This window comes from Ips typographus, linkage group LG9, assembly GCF_016097725.1.
Source record: "Ips typographus isolate SLU linkage group LG9, UJ_Ityp_2.0, whole genome shotgun sequence".
NCBI classification, from domain to species: Eukaryota; Metazoa; Arthropoda; class Insecta; order Coleoptera; family Curculionidae; genus Ips; species Ips typographus.
In genome coordinates, this window is record NC_138430.1 from 2,504,827 (window position 1) to 2,525,101 (window position 20,275).

The 20,275-nt window shown below is 32.2% G+C and overlaps 4 protein-coding genes across 7 annotated transcripts; 2 read left to right on the forward strand and 2 right to left on the reverse strand.

Moving 5' to 3' along the window:
- Positions 1 to 13: 13 nt before the first annotated feature.
- RpS18 (ribosomal protein S18) lies at positions 14 to 1,239 on the reverse strand. 2 transcript variants are annotated; one of them, XM_081986599.1, is made up of 3 exons: positions 1,086 to 1,239; positions 577 to 864; positions 14 to 218 (listed from the first exon to the last, which is right to left on the reverse strand). In XM_081986599.1, exons 1-3 carry the CDS (start codon positions 1,086 to 1,088, stop codon positions 51 to 53), a joined length of 459 nt encoding a protein of 152 aa, XP_081842725.1. In that variant the 5' UTR covers positions 1,089 to 1,239; the 3' UTR covers positions 14 to 50. The 2 variants fall into 2 exon arrangements, with proteins under 2 accessions (XP_081842725.1, XP_081842726.1); XM_081986600.1 differs by lacking the exon at positions 1,086 to 1,239 and adding an exon at positions 923 to 946.
- Positions 1,240 to 2,247: 1,008 nt separating this feature from the next.
- Positions 2,248 to 7,753, forward strand: LOC145733662 (uncharacterized). Of its 2 annotated transcripts, XR_014179253.1 has the most exons (7): positions 2,248 to 2,597; positions 2,841 to 3,019; positions 3,068 to 3,205; positions 3,260 to 3,400; positions 3,450 to 3,966; positions 7,100 to 7,207; positions 7,265 to 7,753. XR_014179253.1 is itself a non-coding variant. In XM_081986592.1 (6 exons), exons 1-6 carry the CDS (start codon positions 2,396 to 2,398, stop codon positions 7,153 to 7,155), a joined length of 1,233 nt encoding a protein of 410 aa, XP_081842718.1. In that variant the 5' UTR covers positions 2,248 to 2,395; the 3' UTR covers positions 7,156 to 7,753. The 2 variants fall into 2 exon arrangements, 1 of the variants encoding a protein (XP_081842718.1); XM_081986592.1 differs by having other exon boundaries at positions 7,100 to 7,753.
- Positions 7,754 to 11,677: 3,924 nt separating this feature from the next.
- On the forward strand, positions 11,678 to 17,938 carry LOC145733668 (putative defense protein Hdd11). 2 transcript variants are annotated; one of them, XM_081986598.1, is made up of 5 exons: positions 11,678 to 11,828; positions 14,115 to 14,341; positions 14,808 to 14,911; positions 15,131 to 15,219; positions 17,741 to 17,938. In XM_081986598.1, exons 2-5 carry the CDS (start codon positions 14,128 to 14,130, stop codon positions 17,808 to 17,810), a joined length of 477 nt encoding a protein of 158 aa, XP_081842724.1. In that variant the 5' UTR covers positions 11,678 to 11,828; positions 14,115 to 14,127; the 3' UTR covers positions 17,811 to 17,938. The 2 variants fall into 2 exon arrangements, with proteins under 2 accessions (XP_081842724.1, XP_081842723.1); XM_081986597.1 differs by lacking the exon at positions 11,678 to 11,828 and adding an exon at positions 13,893 to 14,041.
- Positions 17,934 to 19,946, reverse strand: LOC145733659 (uncharacterized). Its single transcript, XM_081986587.1, has 2 exons — positions 19,784 to 19,946; positions 17,934 to 19,337 (listed from the first exon to the last, which is right to left on the reverse strand). Exons 1-2 carry the CDS (start codon positions 19,833 to 19,835, stop codon positions 18,073 to 18,075), a joined length of 1,317 nt encoding a protein of 438 aa, XP_081842713.1. The 5' UTR covers positions 19,836 to 19,946; the 3' UTR covers positions 17,934 to 18,072.
- Positions 19,947 to 20,275: the final 329 nt, after the last annotated feature.

The following is a 20,275-nucleotide window of genomic DNA, read 5'->3' on the forward strand; positions in this document are numbered from 1 at the left end:
TTAAAAAATAGAATGGTTTTAAATTTAATATATTAAAAATAAGTAAAGAATTACTTCTTTTTGGATACACCGACAGTGCGTCCACGACGGCCGGTAGTTTTGGTGTGTTGACCACGCACACGGAGACCCCAGTAGTGTCTCATACCTCTGTGAGCACGAATTTTCTTCATGCGCTCCAAATCTTCACGGAGTTTTGAATCCAGAGCAGCGGATGTGAGCTAAAAGAAAACACAAATGCTAAAGCTACATATTTTACAGAAAAAAATGATGTTTCTATTTTGATTTCAACTGTTCAAACAATAAAAACAAGTTTAATTACTAAATTAACTGTTACAAAGTTTGGTTGATTGACCACAAAGTAGTTGACACTTGTTACCTAATTATGCTTCTCAGATTGCACTAAGAAGTGCCTGATACACACAATTAGACCTGATTTGCATCAACTAACTTGCGCTTTGTACATTTCTTTTGCACAAGCTACCAACCAGTATGATTATAAAGAAAACAAACTGGTCGTTTTATTGTGCACAGTTTGTACTGTTATGTTAGGCAAAATATAAAGCATTTTTTACTTACTTGATTGTATTTACCATCAACAATATCCTTCTGCCTGTTGAGGAACCAGTCTGGAATTTTGTATTGTCTGGGGTTAGCCATGATGGTAATGATTTTTTCAACCTCCTCCTCTGAACATTCTCCAGCGCGTTTGTCCAAGTCGACGTCGGCTTTTTTGAGGACAATGTTGGAGTACCTTCGACCAACCCCTTTGATGGCGGTCAAGGCAAACATAACCTTCCTTTTACCATCGATGTTGGTATTGAGAATACGGTGAATATGTTGAAACTTTTCTGGAATTACCAGCGACTAAAAACAAGAAAACATATTAGTAAAAAGTGTTAGTTTGGTCGGGTACTGAAAATACCATTGTAATGAAAATTTGCAAAAAAAAACAAACAAAACTGCAAAATAACTACTAAGATTATTTTTAAATCCACAGAAACTGAAAGTAGCAACAGTTTGAAGTGACGATGATTGAATTAGGCGAAGATTTTTAATATTTTACAAAAAGGATTCAAAATACCTACCATTTTGCCGAGTTTACTTTGCAGAGAAAGGAAAAGTTTACAATCTGTCGAACGTCAATACGAGTGACACTGTCAACTGTAACTGTGAACTGTCAAGTGGAATTAAAATGGTCAGCTGTCAGTTCAGCAAGAATATAGAGCTGGGCGGCAAGGGCTGGGTACAGAAAGCAGATTAGAACTAAATTAATACAATTGTTTATTATTGAATTAAAGTAAAACAATAGTCAATATCAATAGTAACCCCCCTTTGCACCGTTGTATTTGAAACCTTAAATCTCAAAAAGGTAAGTTTAACTTTTTGATATAACCTGTTTCTCTGACACTCGATTGATTTTCGAATTTTCAAAAGCTTGAGAGAATTTTCAAGTTAAAAACTGCATTATGCACGGTCAGATGACCGCTTTAAGGATTTTTAAACTCAATTTGAACCTTGACAGTTTGACATTTGTCACGTGATTGTGTACAATCAGCACAGTCAGATTATCGTCTGATTAGTGAAAAGAGAAATAATTAACCGAACTAGTCAATATAACACACGTATTTTATCGTCGTTTATTAGAGTGTTTACAGTGACCCCGAAATCGTCACAGTCTAAGTTCAGCAATGTCAAAAACGTCATTAAAGGTGCTTGTCACTGGTTGTCAATTTTAGTTTTTTTCCTTTAAATTATCACAATTTTAATAGTGTCTAAAAAATAAGTATCATAAAAACAAAATGCGTTTTTTTGATACTTGTTTTCATTATCACATAATAAAAACTAATTTCCATTATCTGATAATTTAAATGCATCTGATTTTAAAATGTCTTAAAAACGCTGGTAGTTTTTATGACTTCTATTTCTATTATCACATAATGAAAACGTTTTCATTATCTGATAATGAAAATAAGTGTAAAAAAAAGTACATTCATTTTTTTGATATGTGTTTTTATTATCACATAATAGAAACGTTTTCATTATCTGATAATGAAAACAAAGTATCATTTTAATACACTCGTTAAAACAGTTTTTATGACATTTGAGGTTGAAAATGTAATAAAAAGTAAAACGGCTTGCCATAAAGACCTTTGAAATGAAAAATTCTTTATCTATAGCACATCTGAGTACGTATACCTTCAATTCATTAACTTTAAAATTACCATTTTTGACAGTTCTTTTTGTTGACATTCCTACATCACTTGTCAAAAATCTTTTAAAAATAAAAAATATTCAAAATCAAAATAAAAATAAGGGAAAGTTAATGCAAAAACAATAAATGTTTAAACACATTCTAACACAAAATTCCATACAATAGACTGTGAAAAGAATTTCAATGGTTTCTATGGGTCTGAGTTCGACTAGTTCCAGGGTAATTAGGGGCCCTAAGGCAAAACTCTTCCTGTACATTTGTGCAGTATTAGTTATCACCGGCCTAGTTGCCTGTTACAACAGCACTTTATCTCAACTAGATGAAGTTAAAAAGTCTAATTTTGTTTGCCATCGCCAACAAGAAAATTTGTCAACTCAATTACAAGGTAAGTTTGCTTTTTGGTACAAATTAAATGAGGTCAAACAAAAATCCAAGTTAGGTAATTTAGTACAAAGATTGTTATAATTGTTCTTATAAAAATCTTTTCAGAGGGATTTTTTGTATTTGTGCAAAACATACATTGTAATTTTTGACTTGATTTTCTCATATTTTACTTAAGTTTAAATAATAAGTGTAAAAAAGGTAGTGTAATCTTAACAACAGATTTTCTGTTACAACATTTTTTTAGTTATATCAGACTATAAACTAAAATTAGAGAAAAGTCTGAAAAATGAAAAAGCTGAACACCAACAAACCAAAGACAGTTGGGAGGTTAAAATCAATGAAGAAAAAAATAAAGAACAAAAATTGACACATGATGCTCAACTAAAATACAGCTCTTTACAACAGCATTTCAACCTACTTCAGGTAACACTAATTTCATTAAAAACATTAGTCTGTATCCTTAGTTTTTAGACTGAATTTGATGATTTTAAAGATGAAAGTAGTAACATTCAGAAAAAACAACTTGATGAAATTAACAGTTTGCAGTCAAAGTTACAGGAAGTTGAGGAAGAATTGAAGAAAGTTAAGGGCACAAAAGAAAACATTAAGGTGACTTTTTTTTTAGTTAATGGAAAAATTGTAGTTGTTTTACTTTAATTGCAGTCACAACTTGTTGACATAGAAATTCAAAATGGCCAGCTTAAGGATGCTCTTCGTAAAACTGAAGAGAGTGAGTCTCAAAGAATTATAAAAATGTATAATGAAGATATTCAATTGTTATTCAACAAATATGAGAACTTAAGGGTAAGTTGGCATATCCACTGTAACTCCCATAAAACTGTGATTTTTTTAGAAAAAATGTGGAGAACCACCAGATGAGAAAGTAAACTCACTAAACGCCTTACAAGCCAATAAAGCTTCTGAAAAGTCTGTAGTAAATTTACCGCTTTTGAAAATGGCAGAAAATCCAAGCAGTTCAACGAAAGCGGTTCCAAAAATGTCGCCTTCCGAAGGAGTTTTAAACGGCGCAAGACCGATGAATGCGCCCACAGTAACGCCGGAATCTGTCAAAAAGGAAGTGAACTTGAAACCGCCTCAAGGAGTGGTTGAACCGCCCGAAAATAGGGAAAACCAAAACGAACAACCTCAGCTGGAGGACAAACAGAAAATTGAAAAAGGTGTTGATGAGGCTGAAAAAGACAATTTGGCGCAGGAAGTGTTTGATAACAATGAAGGATTAGGTTTTGCCGAAAATGCCCTAAAACCGGGTTTGAGTAATGAATTGCATCAAAAAGGGATTAATATTGATAGTAAAAAACATGAGGAGCAGGACTACAAAGATATTCAGAGAGAGGAAGAAGGCGGGGATGGTAAGTCACTATTTTTGTATCTCAATTTGTTATACAGGGTGATCAATATTGCATTGTACAGATTTACTAAGGGAAATTGTGTTTCATTGCATTTTAACTGATATTCTTTCATTTTTGATCTAGTAAGGTTGGTAAATAGTAAGTAAGGTTTGTTTATGGAAAAAATACAGTACGTCTCTGGATTTTAAGGCCAATTTACTACCTACCCAACAAATTTCAGGGCCGTAACCTCCAGATTTCGAAAATCCTGACTGAAATGGCTTTTCATTGCTTTTCTGACTTTCCTTCATTTCCAAAAGGATTTATCACAGTTTGAGTAAAGTAAGAGATGTTTATGGAAAAAATTCTATACGTCCCTGGATTTTAAGGTTAATTTACTGCCTACGCAACAAATTTTAGTACCGTAACCCTCAGATTTCGAAAATACTCACTGAAATTGTGTTTTACTGTTTCATTTTCACTAATTTTCAAAAATTTCTTTAAACGACAAATTTTAATTGAGAATTTCCATATTCTTATGATTGGTGAAGTGACCTGTATATCCTGTATTTCTTTCAGAATTTTACTCCGTCGATTAAAGGAGATACAGAGTGAAACACGTTAGTCACTTTGAATTTTCAAAAGTTCCTCAAAATTACAAGTTTTAATATAGAATCGCCATTTTTTCACAGGGTAAGGTAATTCACCCTGTTTCAGACTGTATATTCTCAAACTTTTTTCGGAAATTTACTTTATCAATTAAGGGAGATACAGGGTGAAACACGTAAGTGTCACTTTGAAAGCTAAAACAAATTTCAAAAATTCCTCAAAATTGCACATTTTAATTGAGAATCGTCATTTTTTTTGGGATGGAAGGTGAAGTGGCTCACCCTGTATATTCTGTAATTGTTTCAGAAATTTACTTTATCAATTAAGGGAGATACAGGGTGAAACACGTAAGTGTCACTTTGAACGCTAAAGCAAATTTCAAAAATTCCTCAAAATTACACATTTTAATTGAGAATCGTAATTTTTTTGGGATGGATGATGAAGTGGCTTACCCTGTATATTCTGTAATTTTTTCAGAAATTTACTTTTTCAATTAAGAGAGATAAAGGGTGAAACACGTAAGTGTCACTTTAAACGCTAAAGCCAATTTAAAAACTTCTTCAAAATTACACATTTTAATTCAAAATCGTCATTTTTTTGGGATGGATGGTGAAGTGGCTCACCCTGTATATTCTGTAATTTTTTCAGAAATTTACTTTATCAATTAAGGGAGATACAGGGTGAAACACGTTAGTGTCACTTGAACGCTAAAACAAATTTAAAAAATTCCTCAAAATTACATATTTTAATTGAGAATAGTCATTTTTTTGGGATGAATGGTGAAGTGGCTCACCCTGTATATTCTGTAATTTTTTCAGAAATTTACTTTATCAATTAAGGGAGATACAGGGTGAAACACGTAAGTGTCACTTTGAACGCTAAAGCAAATTTCAAAAATTCCTCAAAATTACACATTTTAATTGAGAATCGCCATTTTTTTGGGATGGATGGTGAAGTGGCTCACCCTGTATATTCTGTAATTTTTTCAGAAATTTACTTTATCAATTAAGGGAGATACAGGGTGAAACACGTAAGTGTCACTTTGAACGCTAAAGCAAATTTCAAAAATTCCTCAAAATTACACATTTTAATTGAGAATCGCCATTTTTTTGGGATGGATGGTGAAGTGGCTCACCCTGTATATTTTGTAATTTTTTCAGAAATTTACTTTATCAATTAAGGGAGATACAGGGTGAAACACGTAAGTGTCACTTTAAACGCTAAAACAAATTTAAAAAATTCCTCAAAATTACACATTTTAATTGAGAATCGCCATTTTTTTGGGATGGATGGTGAAGTGGCTCACCCTGTATATTCTGTAATTTTTTCAGAAATTTACTTTATCAATTAAGGGAGATACAGGGTGAAACACGTAAGTGTCACTTTAAACGCTAAAACAAATTTAAAAAATTCCTCAAAATTACACATTTTAATTGAGAATCGCCATTTTTTTGGGATGGATGGTGAAGTGGCTCACCCTGTATATTCTGTAATTTTTTCAGAAATTTACTTTATCAATTAAGGGAGATACAGGGTGAAACACGTAAGTGTCACTTTAAACGCTAAAACAAATTTAAAAAATTCCTCAAAATTACACATTTTAATTGAGAATCGCCATTTTTTTGGGATGGATGGTGAAGAGGCTCACCCTGTATATTCTGTAATTTTTTCAGAAATTTACTTTATCAATTAAGGGAGATACAGGGTGAAACACGTAAGTGTCACTTTGAACGCTAAAGCAAATTTCAAAAATTCGTCAAAACCACAAATTTTAATTGAGAATCGTCATTTTTTTGGGATGGATGGTGAAGTCGCTCACCCTGTATATTCTGTAATTGTTTCAGAAATTTACTTTATCAATTAAGTGAGATACAGGGTGAAACACGTAAGTCACTTTGAACGCTAAAACAAATTTCAAAAATTCTTCAAAATTACACATTTTAATTGAGAATCGCCATTTTTTTTGGGATGGATGGTGAAGTGGCTCACCCTGTATATTCTGTAATTTTTTCAGAAATTTACTTTATCAATTAAGGGAGATACAGGGGGAAACACGTAAGTGTCACTTTGAACGCTAAAGCAATTTTCAAAAATTCCTCAAAATTACACATTTTAATTGAGAATCGCCATTTTTTTTGGGATGGATGGTGAAGTGGCTCACCCTGTATACTCTATAATTTTTTCAGAAATTTACTTTATCAATTAAGGGAGATACAGGTAAGTGTCACTTTGAACGCTAAAGCAATTTTAAAAAATTCCTCAAAATTACACATTTTAATTGAGAATCGCCATTTTTTTTGGGATGGATGGTGAAGTGGTTCACCCTGTATATTCTGTAATTTTTTCAGAAATTTACTTTTTCAATTAAGAGAGATACACGGTGAAACACGTAAGTGTCACTTTAAACGCTAAAGCAAATTTCAGAAATTCTTCAGAAATTACACATTTTAATTGAGAATCGTCATTTTTCAACAGAAAAAATCATTAATTATTCTGTCTCTACTAAAATTTCAATTAAATTAGTTATTTTGAATGAAATTTCCAGATGATGGGGATGAATATGGTCCACCCAGAGGAGAAGAAGCAGCAGTACGAAACTAGCAAAAACACTTAATCTCACACTTACATAGAATCTTTCTGTAATATATATCTTGTAAGTATTATTAGCTAATTAGTTTTTTACACTTTTGTATATAAATAAACGTTTTAGTCCTGCCAAAAAAAAAAACAACTCTAAATTAATACAGTACGTACAATTATTAATTTTATTAGTCAGTGGAAGTTCCTGTTAATTTAAATCACTTTTGTAATCAGGAAAATAAAAAATGTTTTTAATGCATTTGTGCAATACTCTGTAGTAATATTAAGGCATGTTTACACTATAGGACCAATTCAGGCAGCTGTGTAATAAGTCTCTTTTGTATTTTTAAAAGAAAGTGCCATCGACTGTGTGTTTTCATAAAAGTGACTAAAGGAGACTTTTTTTATCTTTTTTCGCAATCTAGAACTAGTAATATGAAGAAAATAGATTTCCAGGACGAATTACACGCTGAAAATCTTTAATATTATTACATTCACGTACCTTTACACCAGTTGTAGCCATAATAGTAATATTTAAGTTTAGTTTTGGGTTATAGAGGCTTTAAAGAAGTTTTTATTTTATACAATTTCGATCAAAAATAAATTTGTTTTTTTATAATGCGTCGACTATACTTTTTCCTTCAATTTTTAAATGTGATTTACGGACGTTTTGACGTTGTTCACAACACCCATAAAAGAATTGCTCTGATGATGACTTAAAATGAACAAAACGTGGGTCGTTTTCTCTTATAGGGAATCCGTCATTTATTGACTTACCACTGTTGCCACAAATTTGAAATAAGCTAAAAAATGACCTTTTCAAAAATATACCAACATTATGGAGTTTCAAAAACAACTACACCATTTACACATGTAGTTTAGAAAATATCACTCGGATTTTAAAAATATAGGTTGGATTTCAGAATCTATAACTTGTTTTTCATTATCGTAAATTTGGTTTTAGAAAACGTAAGTTGTATTTCAGAAAAGGTTACTTGTATTTTAGAATGCGTTATTTCAATTTCAGATTTTTTTGTGTTTCTATGTGGTTATTAGTTTATTGTTTTTTTATAATATCACTTTAAGCAAAAAAACCCGCCCATCGGGAGTATTAATTTATATAAAATATACAGGGTGTCCCATAACTATATGACAATCTCTCGGGGGCATGCAGGGGAGTTCAAAATAATACGATTTGTTCATATAATTTTTTTTTAAAGTCACTCTTAAGGGAAATATTGAGCCCCAAAGAACTGCCTTCCAATTAACGTTTTTGGCCGTAACTTTTGAAACACTTTGTATATTGTAATCATTATTGGGTTTAATGTTTTATCGAAAGAGACCTTCTATTTGACATGAAAACCAGGTATCTCGTCTTCGAAAGGCTGGAACTAACTGGACCTAAGACACAATTTGCTTAAACTTTGACAGCTGTCATTATTTTCAGCTGCAAACGCCATTAATGGATACTCTTGACATTTTTATCAAAAAATTGTACTCTTCCTTTATTTCGATAAAATAAACGGTTTTCGAGATAAATCGATTTTTCATTGAACTGCTTAAACCACAATGTTATTAAAAATATTCGTTAAACTATTTACTTTTTTTTATTTACTTTTTTTGCTCAACTTCAATTTTCCAAATTACAAATGACCATGTCTAAAATCCAACTGCTCTTTTCTATAATACAAATGACTAATCTGAAATACAAATTGCAATTTCGAAAATCAAAGTTATTATTCTAAAATTGAAAGTACCTTTTCTGAAATACAAGTGATACTTTTTAAATCCATCTTATAGTTTCTAAAATTCCACTGACGCTTTCTAAACTACATGTGTAAATGGTGTAGTTAGGCTTTGTTGAACTGGTTTAGGGTTTTTAAAACACTATTTTGGTTTTGACACAGTTTTTAGAAAATATCTCCTTGATGAGACCTTTTAGGGCCAAGGTGCTCTAACGCAACCTTGTTAAGGATGAAATTTCCTGTAACTTTCTCGTCATACACTTTTTTGATATTTTTTCAAATAACCGTGTAACGCTTGTAAAGCACTTTATGTGCGTTAACACAGTTTTTCGGAAATATCTTCCGAAGAAGGCTCTTTAGGACAAAAATACCCTAATGCATTCCTGTAGTAAAATTCCCTTTCACTTCTCCTGGGATAGAGAGACTATTTTAACTGTTTTAATATACTCACTCTGTATATTGTCATTATTTGTGTTTGTACTTGGTATCAAGCTAACCTTGTCTTAAACATTTTATCTTGATATTGCACAACCTTGTATAGTTGCACGAACAAGATTTTTCAATACAATCAATGGATTGAAAAAAAAGTTCTTAAATAACTCTCTGAATCCCAATTAGGCAAGGCGAGTGTGTATTTCGCAATTCAACGATAGGTCAAGAAACCGTCTAATTTGTAAATTTACCAAGTTCTAGTCTGCAATATATCGGTAATATACAGGATGATTCAGAACGATTGGATAAAACACAACAAAACCATTATAATGTGCTTATTTTTCCTCGTGACGTTTAATAAACCCTACTTGTAGTAGTCAAATCCTTCCTTGTACACAAAGTTCATTTTGTGAGTAAAACATTGCTCGTATACCAAGGTAGAAAGAATATGATGATCCTCATTAGTAATATTCGTCTTTCAGCCCCCTAAATTCAGTCAAAAAGCATCATTATGTACAAGACCTGTTAGCCTTTATTCTATCATTATGAATCACCCTGTATTCTATATGGTTTGGTGCGCTCTCCATAAATCTCTACATATCTTACCTTGAACTGAAAACTACAAGAACAAATTATGAGAATAAGGAGGAAGATATTCAAATATATGCTAATGAAATTCAAGTGTATTTAGTTGGGAAAGTATACAGGGTGAGTCATTTTGGTGTGTGTAAACCAAAAAATGGCCAAATTAAGAATGCGAGGTAGTGTATATAGAAAACAAAAATTTTATTAGGTAATATGACCATAAAAGGAATTTTTTTACCACTTTTTGAAATTCAATATCTCGGTAACATGAAGAGCTAGAGAGGCCAGTTTTGGCTCATTTTGTAGTATTTTTTATCCTCTTTCTAATGGCATTTTAGTGAAAACTATAAGAGTTTAAATAAAAAAGTTACAATTATTCCAAAACTGAAAAAATGCCGTTTTTGCTAAAAGTGCAATTTTGGCAATTTTTTATTTTGCTCCAGGAGGGTTCTAATGCACAGCAAAAAACATATTTATACCAAAGGACCTTAAATTAAGTGAAATAAGTACAAAAAATGCGCTTTAAAATTTTTCATTTTTCACAAAAATTGAAAGAATGGGGGGGTATTAGCGGTATTTTTAACCGCTTTTTGAAATTCAATATCTCGGTAACATGAAGAGCTAGAGAGGCCAGTTTTGGCTCATTTTGTAGTATTTTTTATCCTCTTTCTAATGGCGTTTTAGTGAAAAATATAAGAGTTTAAATAAAAAAGTTACAATTATTCCAAAACTGAAAAAATGCCGTTTTTGCTAAAAGTGCAATTTTGGCAATTTTTTATTTTGCTCCAGGAGGGTTCTAATGCACAGCAAAAAACATATTTATACCAAAGGACCTTAAATTAAATGAAATAAGTTCAAAAAAAGCACATTATTTTCATCTTTCACAAAAATTGAAAGAATAGGGGGGTATTAGGGGTATTTTTAACCGCTTTTTGAAATACAATATCTCGGTAACATGAAGAGCTAGAGAGGCCAGTTTTGGCTCATTTTGTAGTATTTTTTATCCTCTTTCTAATGGCGTTTTAGTGAAAACTATAAGAGTTTAAATAAAAAAGTTACAATTATTCCAAAACTGAAAAAATGCCGTTTTTGCTAAAAGTGCAATTTTGGCAATTTTTTATTTTGCTCCAGGAGGGTTCTAATGCACAGCAAAAAACATATTTATACCAAAGGACCTTAAATTAAGTGAAATAAGTACAAAAAAAGCACTTTAAAATTTTTCATTTTTCATTTTTCAATTTTATTAGGTAATATGACCATAAAAGGAATACATCTAAAATATTTTTGTGATTCCAGCGTTGCTGCATCTACATGAAATCAGTGGCAACAACGGATTTTCCTTCTAGTTTAGGTAGTTTTTGCTCTAATCAGTTACATGAACACATACAGGAACATGTAAACCGTTTTCCTCTATTTTCAACCGTTCGTCTGTTCTTATTCCAAGTCAATATCCCAAAAACGAAAACGTTTAGGGGGAAAGTGATTAAAGCAAAAACTGACCAGATTCAACAACAGGGCCCTAATTCTTGAAAGTGTGGAGTGGAATTTTGAATAAAAGTTTTGATAGAATGTGACAGAATTTGCTGACAAAGGCGGTTCCTGTCACATTCTAGAGACTTGATAGCAGAGATGTAAAAGCGGTAATTTTCGAGTTGGAAAATGTTAAATTTTTGGAAATTTACCGGAAAATTAGATTGTACTCTTTATGGCCATATTAATAAAATTTCCTCGCATAGTTGGCCAGAAAAAGCTAATTTGATAATCCAACATCGGCTTTCGATTATGTAACAATAATTATTTTAATTAATGTTTGCATATGATGCTAGTGTGGCAACCCTTCCAGTATGTTGGTAGATTTGAAAGTAAAATATACAGAAGTTCTTGGTCGCCGGCTTCAGTATTCAGTTCGATATCAACTCAACGATACTAAAGGTGAGTGTGTGTTGAATAGTGTAAATAAGTAGCTTTTATACACTTCCAAGTCGAATTTAAGTTAAGTTGAGGTTTGACTGTGACAGATCAGGTGCAAAATAACACACTGAACTAAACTTATCTGTCATTAAACTCCACTTAGCCATTATTGGAAAAACGAACATTAGATTTCTAAAATTTTTCTTGGCAGTACATAATCATATTTAATGGTGTGGATTTTCAGTTGCATAAAATTAAGTCCAATTTTTCAGTTATTAATTTTGAAAAATATAAATCTTGACAGACATTTAGATAATAACTGTCTGCTGGCTGTCATTCTACCTTTTTATTTTTATTTTTCACACTTAATTTTACCTTGTGCCGAAAGCTTAAAATTGATTTTCTAAGGTCACGTGACTGTTTTTCCAAATTCTGACAAACAAAAAATATTTGTTGTACGGTTGCCTGAAATTACGGGTTATATTTTGACGTTTGCACGAATCTTCTAACTGTCATAGTAACCAAGTTAGCACGTGTCAAATAAAGACACTTAAAATTCCAAGAGACATATTATACTGACTTTGATTATGCAATTTTAGAGCTTGCAACACTGTCAAAGCCAACTGACACCTGTCAAAAACAGTCACACGTGACTTTAAAATGTAATTTAAATGTTGATCATTTGTTAAATTAAACTTAGACAGTTGTAAAAGCTGAAATTGTAAAATACACGTTACGTGACGTAAATAATACAATTTTGAGCTTGCAACACTGTGAAGGCCAGTTGACATCTGTCAAAATTAGTCACGTGACCTCTAAAATGTAGTTTAAAATTTAAAAATTTGGTAAATTAACACTATTTTAGACATTTAACAACACAGTAAAAGCTGAAATTGCAAGAGACACATACACATCACGTGACTTTGATTATGCCATTTTAGAGCTTGCAACAGTGTCAAAGCCAACTGACACCTGTCAAAAACAGTCACGTGACTTTAAAATGTAATTTAAATGTGATCATTTGGTAAATTAAATTTAGACAGTTGTAAAAGCTGAAATTGTAAAATACACGTTACGTGACGTTTATAATACAATTTTGAGCTTGCATCACTGTAAAAGCTAGTTGACACCTGTCAAAAACTTGTCACGTGACCTTAAAAATGTAGTTTAAATGTAGAAAAATTGTTAGAATATTATAATAATTTGTAATGAATATTGTTTCAACTCAATATCATGCAACAAAGATTTTACCATAATAATTACATATGTGCCTATGGTCTTCTTGTTCAATTTTCAGTCAATTTTGTTATATTAATACACTATACATTTTGAAATATAGAGACAATGCCTCAAAATACTCTCAAATGCCTTATAAATATCTCAAAATGCCTTGTAATACCTCACAATCACCAATCGTGTACACCAAATTACCTCGTTTTCTACCCTTAATTTAAAAATTACTTCTTTAGTGGATAATTACTTAAATTTGTGTGAAAATACTGAAAAAGTAATTTCTTATTGGGTCTGTTACTCATTGCAAGTTAATATTTCAGTTATTTGTAGGAATAACTAACTCCGAATTTGAGACACCCTGTACATCTTGCAAACCACACTCAAAAAACCAGATACATTTTATACAATAATTGTGTAGGTAAGATAGATCAAAAAAATAAAATTACTAATAAAATTCAAACTCTAATAAAGCACATTGAATAACAGTATAATATATGAACAAACTTTACGTTATTAATCAGTGTTTACATGACAATTTTATAATATTCAACTGAAATTAACAGTGTTCAATCAGAAACAAATATCAATAATAATTACGGTGTATTTTTTTGCAATTAAGCGTTTTTTAATTGCTTATTTTATAATTATTACTAATTGAAAAGTAAGTCCATAGCAAAGCATTTTTTTGTATCAATGCCATACCCATTTAGATAGTAACCTTCAAATTGTATTTATATGGTAATTTTTAATCATCTTGAGTAAGGTAAATTGATTCAAAAAGTGGTCATTGAATAAAATGCGGAAAAAGACTGTCAAGAAAAGTGTTTGTTTAAATTAAATAAGGTCAACTCATACAAAGACTGTATGTTGTGGTAACACGTTTTACATAATTATGGGGCGTTCGATTAAAAATTAAGAAATAAGTGCAACGACATATCGATACAACTGGTTTATATGTGGTAACTTAATTTATACATGAGAGACACGTTTTTAATTAAGGGGTCAGTTAAAATGTTTTCTTGTGTTGAATGCGTTAGTTTTTATTATTTTTTTTTTTAATTAATATTATTTTAGATTTGAAACAACAATGACGCGACTGATTTTGGTTACACTTTTGTCTATTATCGCCACGGCATGGGGCTATTCAGCCGGTGCTCCTGAAGGAGTTTGTGACGACATGACACCAAAACATCCAGTGGCGCCCCAAAAATCGCGTTTTCCATACAAAATCAGTTTGGACAAAACCGAAGTTAAACCAGAGGAAGAAGTGGTGATCAATATTATAGGAAAACCTTTTAAAGGTATTATTTCAATGCAATAGTGTTAATTGACATCAAGGTTGCCAAACCTCGATTTTAAAATTAAAAAAATTGCTTGGTTCACAAACTGCTATACCTCTCTAATTATCGTATATGACGAACAAAAGAAATATACCTGAACTTGGCAGTGATATTATAACTAATTATGTTGAAAAACTTGCTTTGTCATTGTAGCCTGTTACAGACAGGGTATAATTAAGTGTTTAGTTATGCTTCAAAAATAATATTACTACAATTTTACTGTAGGTTCAAAGCGAAGATTAATAATTTTTTTCTATACAGGGTGTTACCAAATTATTTAGCAATAAAATGCGCAACAAACTAAAGCTCTATCAACTATAGTTTCTGAGATAACAATGCTTAAATGCATCGAATTTGTGTGTTGAACACCTTGTATGCAATTTTTTCGATCAAAAGTGTCAGACATACAACTTTACTGTTATTTCAGGATTCTTTGTTCAAGTCAGAGATGGCGATAAAGCAGTAGGCAGTTTCCAAATCTCTGGAAATGACAAATACTTTAAATCAGTGAACTGTCATGGAACGAAAGGTGTAAGTACTATAAATTATACTTATGCCGGTTTTCTAAGTCGATTTTAAATACAACTTAAGCTAAGTTGAGGTGCAAAATTACAGAGTATAAACTAAACTTATCTAAGCTGTCGTTAAACTCAGCTTAGCTAATGTTGGGGAAACGGACATTAATCATACAATCAAACTATAATTATTACTGTTAAATGTGCTTGTTTCTGTGACTTTTTAATGTTTCAGAGTGGAGCCACCCACAAAAATGCAGTTGAGAAGAAAGACGTCAAGCTTACATGGAAAGCCCCAAGAAAAGCTGGAACCTACACCGTATAGTAAGTTTTAATCAGCAAATTTTAGCTATACCTACAGTTTTAAAGCCATTTTTGAAATCCTCATGAAATTCCCAATTCAATAAGCTATAAAAACACTACAAAATTTGGAACAGTCATGGAAAAAAGCGGTGTCAAAGTTTGAAAAGACAGTCAGAGACAAAATGCGCTCTAAAACCTACTTGGAATGAGAAAATGACTGTTTTAAGCCCATTTTTGGAATCCTCATTAAATTTCCTATCCAATAACATGAAAAACACTACAAAATTTGGTACAGCCAGGGAGAAGAGCGGTGTCAAAGCTTGAACTGCCAGAAACACAGTTTGAAAGAACAGTCAAAGACAAAATCACTGGTAAACCCCACTAGGAGTAAGAAAATGACTGTTTTAAGCACATTTTTGGAATCCCCATTAAATTTCCTATCCAATAAACTGAAAAAACACTACAAAATTTGGTACAGTCAGGGAGAAAAACGGTGTCAAAGTTTAAACTGTCAGAAACACAAATTGAAAGGACAGTCAGGGAGAAAATCCCCTGTAAAACCCACTTGGAATGAGAAAATTACCGTTTTAAGCACATTTTTGGAATCTTTATTAAATTTCCTATTCAATAACATGAAAAACACTACAAAATTTGGTACAGTCAGGGAGAAAAGCGGTATCAAAGTTTGAACTGCCATAAATACGGTTTGAAAAGACAGTCAGCGACAAAATCCCCTGTAAAACCTACTTGGAATGAGAAAATGACTGTTTTAAGCACATTTTTGGAATCCTCATTAAATTTCCTATTCAATAACATGAAAAAAATTACAAAATTTGGTACAGCCAGAGAAGAAAACGGTGTCAAAGTTTAAACTGCCAGAAACACAGTTTGAAAGGACAGTCAGGGAGAAAATTGCTTGTAAAACCCACTTGGAGAGAGAAAATGACTGTTTTAAGCCCATTTTTGGAATCCTCATTAAATTTCCTATCCAATAACATGAAAAACACTACAAAATTTGGTACAGCCAGGGAGAAGAGCGGTGTCAAAGCTTGAACTGCCAGAAACACAGTTTGAAAGAACAGTCAAAGACAAAATCGCTGGTAAACCCCACTTGGAGTAAGAAAATGATTGTTTTAAGCATATTTTTGGAATCCTCATTAAATTTCCTATCCAATAAAGTGAAAAAACACTACAAAATTTGGTACAGCCAGAGAAGAAAACGGTGTCAAAGTTTGAACTGCCAGAAATACAGTTTGAAAGGACAGTCAGGGACATAATCCCCTGTAAAACCCACTTGGAATGAGAAAATGACTGTTTTAATTGCAGTTTTGTAATCCTCATTAAATTTCCTATCCAATAACATGAAAAACACTACAAAATTTGGTACAGCCAGAGAAGAAAACAGTGTCAAAGTTTGAACTGGCAGAAATACAGTTTGAAAGGAGTCAGGGACATAATCCCCTATAAAACCCACTTGGAATGAGAAAATGACTGTTTTAATTGCAGTTTTGTAATCCTCATTAAATTTCCTATCCAATAACATGAAAAACACTACAAAATTTGGTACAGCCAGAGAAGAAAACGGTGTCAAAGTTTGAACTGCCAGAAACAATTTGAAAGGACACTCAGGAACAAAATCGCTTGTAAACCCCACTTGGAGTAAGAAAATGACTGTTTTAAGTACATTTTTGGAATCCTCATTAAATTTCCTATTCAATAAACTAAAAAACACTACAAAATTTGGTACAGTCAGGGAGAAAAACGGTGTCAAAGTTTGATTTGCCAGAAGCACAGTTTGAAAGGACAGTCAGGGACATAATCCCCTGTAAAACCCACTTGGAATGAGAAAATGACCGTTTTAATTACATTTTTGGAATCCTCATTAAATTTCCTATCCAATAACATAAAAAACACTACCCAATTTGGTACAGTCAGGGAGAAAAGCGGTATCAAAGTTTGAACTGCCAGAAACACAGTTTGAAAAGACAGTCAGAAACAAAATCCCGTGTAAAACCCACTTGGAATGAGAAAATGACTGTTTAAAGCCCATTTTTGGAATCCTCATTACATTTCCTATCCAATAACATGAAAAAGACTACAAAATTTGGTACAGTCAGGGAGAAAAGCGGTGTCAAAGTTTGAACTGCCAGAAACACAGTTTGAAAGGACAGTCAGAGAGAAAATCGCCTGTAAAACCCACTTGGAGTGAGAAAATGACTGTTTTAAGCACATTTTTGGAATCCTCATTAAATTTCCTATTCAAGAACCTGAAAAAACACTAGCAACTTTAGCAACCTATTTAATAGTTGGTGTCCAAAATGCATAGGGGTGTGTAAAATCACCAAAAAAACTAAGAATTAAATAACTATTACCACTTACAGTATGAAATAAAACGTTTTACGATACTCTTCCATGAAATGCAATTATACTCCTGTAGAAATTCTAAAACATCTAGACATTGTAAACATCCAGACTTGTATACTTTAATAACTTCAAGTCTTTTTACTGCATTTGAAAAGTCTGATAAATATTTTATTTCCAGTGCTACCGTCGCCTTGGATGGTGGAACTTTCTGGGTAGCAAAACCAAGCGGAACCATCACGGTTGATTAATAAAAATATTAAAAAGTTTATAACTTTCTTAGAACAAAACGAAATTTCGTACTGTGAGCTTGAAAGCTCAGATGCAACTTTTCCACCATTTTGTTATATAAAATTAATAAAAACCTCCTAAAGTATGATATTATTTGCTTTATTGTATGATAAAAAAATGTACTATTACATATACTTATTATTTAGGTACATAAATGTATAAAAAAATAAAAATATATAATGTCTAAAAATAACACTGAATTGAATTGTTTGAACACATTATTCACTTCTTCTTCAATATTGTGAGAAAATTATTAATATAGTAAATTGGAATGTGTTCAGAAGCCCAATCGATCAACGGTCTTTCGTTTGAAAAAGGATTCTTAGCAGGTCCCCACACTATTTCAGCTCCCTTAACTATTTTCAGATCTGTTTTGACTTCTGTAAAAGTGTATGCGGTCAGCATTAAGGGTACATCAACGTGTTTAATTAGGCTGGATATACTGTTTTTCCAAGGGTCATAAGTCAAGCCAAGATATTCATGAAAACCACTGTTAAAGGCAACCACAAGATTAGGTTTTGCCAAGTTGTTAACTACTTCATGGTAGCCGCACTTGTGGAAGCGAATGTTAACATCAACTTTCCTCAAAAGACAATTGTCACAAAAGTGCTCCTTAACGTTAGTTTCTAATTGAGGTAACTCCTCCACTTCTGGTCCTATAAAAGTTATGTCGACTAGTTCCAGATTAAAAATCCAGTGGGCAAATATTTCGATTATAAGTGTCCAATTCAAGCTGAGTTCAAAAGTATTTGCCCCCACTATATGCAAGACTAAAGTCTTTTGTGTTAACTTGTGACAGGTTAACAACCCAGTTACTTCTAAAGCGTACAAAACTGTCAGTCCACTTAAAACCTGATCGCAGTTATGTATGTAATTAAACTTTGCATAATCTGAGGATTGGTCCAAATCTAACCTTTCCAACACATCAGTCACACTTTGCAGACTTTCTTTTAATCCCATATCAATATTTTTTACTTGCAAAATATCTTCAGGAGCATTATGGTAAAAGTTACAATCCATATCCAAGGAAAACTTCAAGGTTTTACAATACTTTTCATGATTATCCTTGTGTTTGATTTCATGCTCCTTAGAGCAATAAGAAACAGTCAGACACTGGGTACAAGGAAATAAATTCTCACGAGTAAAACAAATGGCACATACCCTAGGATACATACCCATTTGGCACTCATACCAAACTAGTTTTCGTTTTAGCTTGTGCTCCCAAATTTTACCTCTTTGGTAGATAAACACCTGCAATTCCTTAAAGGTTTTAGGGTAATACAGTTGCATACAAAACTTTTCCCTTGATATAATCTTACAGAGTGTTTTGTGGTTATTCCAGTCAGCCGCCTGATGCTCCTGGCAGCAATATGGTACCATTCGACATTGCTTACAATGCTTTACTGGTTGTTTGGTAATGTCTTTACATGTGAAACAAATATTGTTTCTGAAAAAGTTTTTGTCGCCGCCATTCATGGGACGTGATTCTAAAAAAAAAACATTCTAATTAGAATATTGTTTGTAAATCAGGTAATTTAAGGATATAATCTCCCAAAGAAACCACATGCAATTTTAACATAAATGTTTTACTTGCAATGTGTTTTTTTTTACATATATCAAAGTTCTATAGGAACCCATAAAATTGCTAACTACTAAGGATTGTTTCAGACTGATGAATTTAAGGGCTAATTAAAGAGGAAGGCTCCACATGTTTAGGGCATGTAAAAACCAAAACATGTGGAGCCTTTCTCTTTAATTAGTGATTAAATAAACAGGCTTTATGTTCTTCCTTTCATTTATCTAACTTTTTCTTTAATATTGATAGTCTCATTGATGAAAAGGCCAGTTGATCTTAAAATACCTTAGAAGTACAGAACTCTATGAGATAGTTTGTGTATATTATGTAGTGTAGAATAAAAAAATGTATAATTACCTGTAATTGACAGCATTGCACTAAGGGAAGGGCCTATTTCCACTTTTTGCATTGTTTATTATTGATAATAAACACAACAACAATAATTTAAACTTAAAGGTAGGGTTAAGATATAAATGATGTTTCCACAAACAAAGCACAAAGCAAACAGAAATTGCAATGTTGCCGGTTCAACTTTAAAAGTGACGGGTTCTAACACCGCCCTCTATGCTAGGAAGCGTAAAATGTCAATTTGACTGATCACTTTGGCAGTTTTCGTTTGATACACAAACGTATGCAGATGCAGTAAGTTGCTGCTTCAAAATGTAACTTAAATATGTAATAAGTTTACTGCACTAGAAAGCACTTGTACTTACAACTGAGTATTGTGTAGGAGTAAAATCATTCCACTTCAAACCGTTCAACCACTGTTGACACCTTTGGGCATTTTCCTGAATTGCCGTTACAATTTGGCTTAGTACTTTAAACACCCACCTCAAGTCTTTACTTTAA

Excerpts from the sequence above, each read along its gene's own strand:
- RpS18 (XM_081986599.1), bottom strand. Across the intron at positions 219-576 it reads TTGATGGTAAATACAATCAA|CTCACATCCGCTGCTCTGGA; the intron begins GTAAGTAAAAAA and ends GTTTTCTTTTAG.
- LOC145733662 (XM_081986592.1), top strand. The coding sequence starts at position 2,396 with ATGGTTTCTATGGGTCTGAGTTCGACTAGTTCCAGGGTAATTAGGGGC. Across the intron at positions 3,020-3,067 it reads AGCATTTCAACCTACTTCAG|ACTGAATTTGATGATTTTAA; the intron begins GTAACACTAATT and ends CTTAGTTTTTAG. Across the intron at positions 3,401-3,449 it reads ACAAATATGAGAACTTAAGG|AAAAAATGTGGAGAACCACC; the intron begins GTAAGTTGGCAT and ends TGATTTTTTTAG.
- LOC145733668 (XM_081986597.1), top strand. The coding sequence starts at position 14,016 with ATGAGAGACACGTTTTTAATTAAGGG. Across the intron at positions 14,912-15,130 it reads ACTGTCATGGAACGAAAGGT|AGTGGAGCCACCCACAAAAA; the intron begins GTAAGTACTATA and ends TTAATGTTTCAG. Across the intron at positions 15,220-17,740 it reads GCTGGAACCTACACCGTATA|TGCTACCGTCGCCTTGGATG; the intron begins GTAAGTTTTAAT and ends TTTTATTTCCAG.
- LOC145733659 (XM_081986587.1), bottom strand. The coding sequence starts at position 19,835 with ATGCAAAAAGTGGAAATAGGCCCTTCCCTTAGTGCAATGCTGTCAATT. Across the intron at positions 19,338-19,783 it reads TGCAATGCTGTCAATTACAG|AATCACGTCCCATGAATGGC; the intron begins GTAATTATACAT and ends TTTTTTTTTTAG.